The sequence below is a fragment of the Phoxinus phoxinus genome (genome assembly GCF_949152265.1).
Source record: "Phoxinus phoxinus genome assembly, chromosome: 2".
NCBI classification, from domain to species: domain Eukaryota; kingdom Metazoa; phylum Chordata; class Actinopteri; order Cypriniformes; family Leuciscidae; genus Phoxinus; species Phoxinus phoxinus.
The window spans coordinates 49,981,220-49,989,517 of record NC_136877.1 but is presented as its reverse complement, the minus strand read 5'-3'; the positions used below and the strand labels follow the sequence as shown (position 1 = coordinate 49,989,517).

General features: G+C 43.0%; 1 protein-coding gene across 1 annotated transcript; it reads right to left on the bottom strand.

Annotated features, from left to right (window-relative positions):
• Positions 1-6,902: 6,902 nt before the first annotated feature.
• On the bottom strand, positions 6,903-7,390 carry LOC306992772 (histone H2B-like). The gene has a single exon (XM_079601949.1). The coding sequence runs from the start codon at positions 7,338-7,340 to the stop codon at positions 6,966-6,968; it is 375 nt and encodes a 124-aa protein (XP_079458075.1). The 5' UTR covers positions 7,341-7,390; the 3' UTR covers positions 6,903-6,965.
• Positions 7,391-8,298: the final 908 nt, after the last annotated feature.

The window sequence follows — 8,298 nt, the reverse complement described above, 5'->3', positions numbered from 1 at the left end:
AGAACTGGGTATTTATTATTGAACACCAACCGCATGTGCTGCTCACAAGCTCGTGCATCTATATCTCTCACTCACTCCGGGTAACCACACCATAATGAAAGACAAGGTGGCCCTCTAGTGGAGTGAATATGTAATTGCACCATAAATGTATAACACTACACCACATCCCCCCTTTTCTCAGGGATCAATAATAGCTATAAACAGGATATAAGAACACAAAATATATCTCTTAAAGGAACAGTCTTTCTTATGTATATATATATATATAAATATATATATATATATATATATATATATATATATATATATATCAAATGTTCTGTCAAATAAGCAGTTCAAGGCTTAACCATGTATAACCTTAATTACTAGACAAGCACATAGTCAGTTCAAACAGTAGTCCTGAAACCTCACAGGAACTTTCACAACTCGACCACTCCTGGGGCCTCATTTATAACCGTTGCGTACGCACAAAACCGGCCCTGAGAGAGGCGTACGCCACTTCCGACGCATAAGTTGTGATTTATAAAAACAAACTTGACGGGAAAATGTGAGCACCTGCACGCAAACTCTGACCCATGCGTACGAACGTTTTGGAGACGGAGCAGTTTGGCGACACCGATGGTGAGCTGGAGTTAAATGTCTTTTTGGTGACTTTTTTAGACAGAAAATCGAAATTAAATTATACATATACAGAAAGATAATTCAAATATAATTTCACTCACCAAGCCTATCACTTGAAGCAGATATCCGCACCTTAAATGTCCGCGCCAGCGAGCGCGTTGGCCGTTTAGTGAAACTGACGCATATCTAACGGCAGATGAAGTAAAACTGTAAACTTCATTATGAGTCCTAATCATACAGTGCGTGTTCACAATAACAGTTTAAATAAAATAATGATTTAAACTGTGTTTTACTTCTGATATAAACATTTAGATTAAATATGCCACTCTCATTAATGGAGTTAAACACTACATGACATTTACTGAAAAGTTAAAAAAATATAAATTTTCATTAAATAGCCTATAAATATTTGTTGTGGATGCAATGCTTTTGAACACTTTTCCTTTGGCATGCTGTGTTTTAATGTTTTAACTACAGAGATAATTTATTGTCATGATAATAGCATATTGTGCAAATATAATGCACAACAAGGTCTATGTTTCCATTAAAAATATAAATCAATTAAAAATACTATTTGGCCAGTGGAAAAGATTGAGAAAAACTTTATTTATTCAAAAACAAGGCAAGGATAGGCTACTAAATGATTTTTATTAACGTAATGTGACGGCACATCCGTATTTCATATTTTCCTAATGTCTTGTACCGTTAAACATGTTATCACGTGGATGAATAATCATATGCAAATGATATGCAGATGAGGATATGCATAGTAAAACGAGGCGTTGTAAGCTCCATATATGGTTATTTTGGAGAGGAGACGCACGTGCGCACAATCTTCCTCTGAGTGGGATTTATAAAGTGAATCCTGCGCAGGTTCTGGCGTACGCACGGTTTTATAAGTCTGAATAATTTTTTGCGCACGCCATTTTTGCCTTTTGGGCGCACGTACACTTTTAGTAAGGATCCTACGCACAGTTTTATAAATGAGGCCCCTGGTGATTGTGGTACTATTATTATGTGAGGATTGATCTCGAACACCCTGTGCAGACCGATCTCTTGGTTCATGTGCCTCTGGGCTGTGAGAGTGTGCATCGTCGTTAGCCTCATCTGCAGGATCAAATGTTTCTGTGTTCCTGTGAGTTGTTTTCCTCAGATGACGCCTGTTGCGACGAAACTGTCGTCCTGCTACACTGACAACATTGTATGACCTTGGCTCATCACGTTTGGAAGCAATGAGACCCGGCTGCCACCCTCTTGTCTGTCTCAATGTGTACAGTATTACCTGCATACAGTTCTGGCAGGGCTTTTGCTCCCACGTTGTAGTGACACACTTGTTTCTTTTGCAGGATTTTGAGCGCCTGATGCACACCCTGAGGAGTAGTTGGTTGCAAGACTTCACTGGATGTTGGTAAGGTGCTCCTCAGGACTCGTCCCATCAGAACTTGTGCTGGTGAATAAGACGTACCTGTGACAGGAGTATTCCTTATCGACAGCAAAGCAAGGTGATGGTCCGTCCCTGTTTGTTCCGCTTTTTTCAGGACACTTTTGACGGTTCTGATAGTTCTCTCTGCCAACCCATTTGACTGAGGGTAGGCCGGACTTGAGTGTGTCAGTTTGATGCCCCATTCAGATGTGAATTTCTTCATTTCGTAGCTTGCGAACGGTACGTGATCACACACTAGCAGCCATATCACCCTGTAGCCCAAGACTGGTTTCCCACTGAAGCTAAGCGGGGCTGAGCCTGGTTAGTACTTGGATGGGAGACCTCCTGGGAAAAACCAGGTTGCTGCTGGTAGAGGTGTTAGTGAGGCCAGCAGGGGGCGCTCACCCTGTGGTCTGTGTGGGTCCTAACGCCCCAGTGTAGTGATGGGGACACTATACTGCCAAAAGAGCGCCGTCCTTCGGATGAGACGTTAAACCGAGGCCCTGACTCTCTGTGGTCACTAAAAATCCCAGGATGTCTTTCGAAAGAGTAGGGGTGTAACCCCGGCATCCTGGCCAAAATTGCCCAGTGGCCTCTGTCCATCATGGCCTCCTAATCATCCTCCTTTATATACTAATTGGCTTCATCACTGTCTCCTCTCCACCAGTAAGCTGGTGTGTGGTGGGCGTTCTGGCGCAATATGGCTGCCGTCGCATCATCCAGGTGGATGCTGCACATTGGTGGTGGTTGAGGAGATGCCCTCCTTCTATGTAAAGCGCTTTGGGTGTCTAGAAAAGCGCTATATAAATGTAATGAATTATTATTACTAGCTCTTTAGGAATGCCGTGCCTGGCATACACTGCTTTCATCTTTGCAATGACTGTGTGTGCAGTTTTGTCTCTGATATTCATCACCTCAGGAAACTTTGACATATAATAAACGATCAGAAGAAACGACTGACCTCTGATTTCGAAGATGTCAGCTGCAACTTTTAACCAGGGGAGCTCTGGTATTTCATGAGAGATGAGAGGCTCTTTCTGGTTCCTGGGCTGAAACTGTTGACACGTTGGACATGTTTCGACCATCTGCTCAATATGTTTGGTCATACCAGGCCAAAACATAAAATTTCTGGCATGTGCTTTCGTGCGTTGCATCCCCTGATGTGCGATATGTAGTCTCTTGAGCATCTCTGATCTCATCGTCTCAGGAATCAGGATCCTATCAGATACCATTAATATACCATTTTGCACAGCGACAGTGTGTCTAACAGGCCAGTACTGTTGAATTGAGGGACTGAGTTGTTTTCTGTGCGTTGGCCATCCTGTCTTTTGCATCTTCACAAGCAGCTGGAGAGTACTGTCGCTTGCAGTAGCGTCTGTAAGCTGCTTTAGCATGTCTTCACTGAGAGCCTGTGTTGCTTCAAGTGCATATACAACTCTTTCATCACTGAGGTCATCTGTACATGAGTGCTGACCATCAGCAACGGCACGTGACAATGCATCAGCAATTAACATGTCCTTCCCTGGCGTGTATTGGACAATGAGGTCGTATCTCTGCAACTGTAAGAGCATACGTTGGAGTCTCGCTGGTGCTTTGCTCAGTGGCTTTTTGAAGATAGCCTCCAATGGTTTATGGTCTGACTGGACATTCACACTGCGTCCGTAGACATACTGATGGAACTTTTTGGTCGAGAAAACAATCGCCAGTAGCTCCTTCTCAATTTGGGCGTAGTTCTTTTCCGTATCCGTTAAAGCCCTAGACGCATATGCCACTGGTTGACCCTCCTGCAGCAGACATGATCCTAAGCCATCTTTGGATGCGTCAGTTTGTATGGTGAGCGCTGTGTTGGGGTCATAGAACCTGAGAACTGGTGTGTTGGTCAGTGCCGTTTTGAGTGCAGACAATGCTGTGTCATGTTCAGGATGCCACTGGAATGCAATGTCTTTTCTCAGCAGCTGTCTGAGAGGTGCTGTTAGTGATGCCTCACCTGGGATAAACGGGGCGAGATATCTGATCATGCCCAAAAGACGCTGTAGTGATTGTCTATCTGTGGGTGTTGGCATGCTCACTACTGCCTGTATCTTGCCATCATCTGCTCTCACACCCTGTGGATTTATCACATGTCCCATGAAATTAACAGTGTTCACCTTGTACTGAATCTTGTCAGGGTTAAATTTCACATTGTGTTCTTTTGCTCTCTCCATGATTTTAGCAACAATGATGTCATGTTCTTGTTCTGTGACAGCGGCAACAATCATGTCATCGGCTACGATATGTACACCTTCTATGTCACCGAACACTTCATTATTATACTGCTGAAAGACTTCACTAGCAGATTTGACACCAAATGGCAGACGTTTGAATCTGTATCTACCCCACGGTGTGTTGAATGTGCATAGCAGGGAGGAGTCTGTGTCAAGTTTGACTTGCCAATAGCCATCCTTTTCATCGAAGATGGAGAAAATTCTCTTACCAGCAAGCCTGCACAGTACATCTTCGGTTGTTGGAATAGAGAAGTGTTGGCGAATAACAGCTTTGTTAAGGTCACGAGGATCCAAGCATACTCGTAATGACCCATTCTTTTTTTCAGTGATGACAAGGCTGTTAACCCATGGAGTGGGCTGGGTGACTGGCGCTATGACATCTGCTTGCAACAGCTGATCCAGTGTATCCTTCAGTTTGCCCAGCACTGCTAAGGGAATTTTTCTACAGCCATGTATGACCGGTACTGCTTTCGGATCGACATGTATGTGATGTTCACCAGGAAACTGACCAAGTCCTTCAAAAACTGCAGAATGTTGTTTTATCAGCTCCTCTTTTGAGGCGGGATGCTTGATTACAACAGTCTCAACTCTTTTCAGCAGTTGCATCCGTTCACATGCGTCCTTACCAAGTATTGGGATGGATGAGTGTCTGGTGATGTAGAATGGTAAGAAAACGTGCACTTTGGGAGTGACACACTGCAGCTTGGCCACACCTTCTGGCTTTAATTTTGTTCCACCGTACGCCACCAGCATAGTCGAAGTCGGTTGCATCGACGTTGTTTCATGCAGAGATTGATAAATGTCGAGAGGTAAAATATTGGCTTCAGCCCCTGAGTCCAATTTAAACTTCACTGTCACATTTCCAATATCTACATCTGTGTACCATGCTTTCTGTGCAGAGCTGAGGGTCTCTTTTAGTTCCACTGTCCCAATGAATAATGAATCAACAGTGGCATTTCTATGTTTAGGCTGAGTGTCATTTTTTTCTGACATGCACACAGAGGCGAAGTGATTACGTTTCCCACAGGCATGACATGTAGCTCCAAAGGCTGGACACTGGAAGGTGGGATTTTCCACACTTTTAACAGATGAACGAGTTCACATTTAGTTTTTGCTGTTGAGATGATGTTCTATCATATCTCTTGTTTTGTTTAACATCTTTTATCTTCTTTTTAATGGCATGAACAGTTTTATTCTGCTCTCCCATTGCTTGAATTTGTGTTTTTGCTGCCTCTGCTGCTCTACAAATGTCCACTGTTTTTTCAAGGGTCAGGTTTATTTCTCTTAAGAGCCTCTCTTTCAAACGCTGATCACCAATGCTGAACACGATCTTGTCTCTTAACATGTCAGATTCTGTTGAGCCAAACTCAGTCTTTACTCTTTTGTTTTAGTTCTGTGACATGTTTATCGATGGTTATTGAATCAGGCATGGGGTAAGCCCAGAACTGGTGCCTTTCGAAAACAACATTCTTTCTCGGTAAGCAATACTTCTCCAGTGCAGTTACTATATCTTGCATTGTCTCCTCATCCTCTTCTGTCTCAATGGACAGTGAATTGTACACTTCTAAAGCCTCCTCTCCTAATGCATGAAGTAGAATGGCTATTTTTACCTTCTCACTTTTTGAGTCTGATCCAGTAGCAGTCACGTAAATGTTGAACCGTTGTATCCATCTCCTCCAGTTTTCGCCTGTATTCCCCGACAGGACTAATGGGGGTGGTAATCTGAACTGGTCCATATTTTTGTTTCACTCGGCAGACTCACTTCAGTCACGATGCGTCGACTTTCTCTGTCGCGTCTCAGTGCTGTCTAACGCAGGTTCATGAGTTCATGAAACGACTCTCTTCTGACACCATGTAGTGTTCCTTCTTGTGTTGTGTATTCATTAAACTACACACACATGTAGATGTCACTCAGAACTGGGTATTTATTATTGAACACCAACCGCATGTGCTGCTCACAAGCTCGTGCATCTATATCTCTCCCTCACTCCGGGTAACCACACCATAATGAAAGACAAGGTGGCCCTCTAGTGGAGTGAATATGTAATTGCACCATAAGTGTATAACACTACACCACAGGATAGGCTTGACAGACTAAAAGAGAAGCATTGAGTAAAACTATATAATTCTTATAATTATTTAATTATGAAGCTCATAAAACATTTTACTCACAGTGGAAATCTGATCCGTCTTTTGTGGAGGAAGATGTGAATGTTGACAAGATAATGTCTGTAAATCCCAGCATTACTGGAGCACAAGTTTCACATCATCTTCCTCATCTTCCTCTTCTACAGCTGCGGGATCAACAAGTGTTGAGAGTATTTTCAGGAGCGGATTGATCTACAGAATCACTGCTGTTTCTGAAGAGTTTCTGTAAAACAAAGAGCGATTGTGCAGAAGAGAAACATTCAAAGCTAAATGTTGATTTTTTTAAAAAATTTAAATAGTACATTTGCTGCAGATCAAAGCCAATATGCTGTTAGAGTAATTACATTTAATCTTAATCAGAAATAAAAGGCTTTCACTTTCTCTGCAGCAATAAATACAGAACAGATTATAGTTGTACTTTTGTACAAGATAATGTACGATCAAAGCTCTTTTCACAGACATTATGTGTGGCTCTTAAAAGAGCCTTTGTGTTGTGTTGAGCGGATCCTCTACTTTGAGCTGGTGTATTTGGTGACCGCCTTTGTGCCCTCGGACACGGCGTGTTTGGCCAGCTCTCCGGGCAGCAGCAGACGCACGGCGGTCTGGATCTCTCTCGATGTGATGGTGGAGCGCTTGTTGTAGTGAGCGAGACGAGACGCTTCACCGGCGATGCGCTCGAAGATGTCGTTGACGAAAGAGTTCATGATTCCCATCGCCTTGGAGGAGATCCCGGTGTCGGGATGAACCTGCTTCAGGACTTTGTACACGTAGATCGCGTAGCTCTCCTTCCTGGACTTTCTGCGCTTCTTTCCGCCCTTGCCGGCGGTTTTAGTGACGGCCTTCTTCGAGCCCTTCTTGGGAGCGGACTTCGCTGGTTCAGGCATGATCGCGTTCAGAGAACAATAACGCTGAATCTCTGCAGGAGGAGTTTTATCCACGGCTCTATGCTAATTTCAAGAGGGAAGAACGGGCCTATAGAGAGCCTAAGTCCCTCCCCTTCCGTTCGACCACCATGGGACCTTATTTCGGAAAAATATTGTATGGTAGTCAATGGCGAGAGACAACAAATATTTTGATCTCGTTTGAATTGTGCCCTGAATTACACATATGATGTTTGTCAATTTAAAAGATACATTTTAAAGTCAAGAAAGTCGCAGTTTGATGTAAAACTGTTGAGGTATAAGACTGTGAAAATACGTAATTACAAAGACTACAAACCCAGAAGGCGCACATGCGACGTCATACCTTTTCTCTCAATGAATGAAGCTAACTTTACTGAAGCTAACGTCTGTCATTTTTTCTATAGTCTTACATTATAATCCTAACGTTACGCCGTCATGCCTGACTCGTGTTTTGAGCCAGAATACACACATACGAGCAACGGATCTTGTGACGTAGGCTACATAGTGCGAGACGAGAGATGTAGTTCATCGAGCGATTTTCACATACAACTAAACGTTACTCTTCTGTTTTATGACAAACTGCGACTTTCTTGACTTTCATATTTACCTTTTAAATTGACAAACATCATATGTGTAGTTCAGGGGACAGTTCAGACGGAATAAAAAGATAAGTTATCTCTCGCCATTGACTTCCATACATATTTTTTCCGAAATAAGGTCCCATGAGCCGGAAGCGGAGGGGCGGGACTTAGGCTCTCTATGTGATTGTGAGTCTTCCTGGACAAACCCATAGAACGATTTCATTGGTCACATTAAACATTCACTGAATTGCAGGCGATCCAATCAGAAGCTTTGACATGTTAATCACGCCCATCAACAACGACCATCCCCCGTGACTCCATTGCTTTGTTTCATTTTCCTGGAATATGTAAGAACCAAT

Bases quoted from the DNA above. Each gene is read 5' to 3' on its own strand.
- LOC306992772 (XM_079601949.1), bottom strand. From the start codon at position 7,340: ATGCCTGAACCAGCGAAGTCCGCTCCCAAGAAGGGCTCGAAGAAGGCC.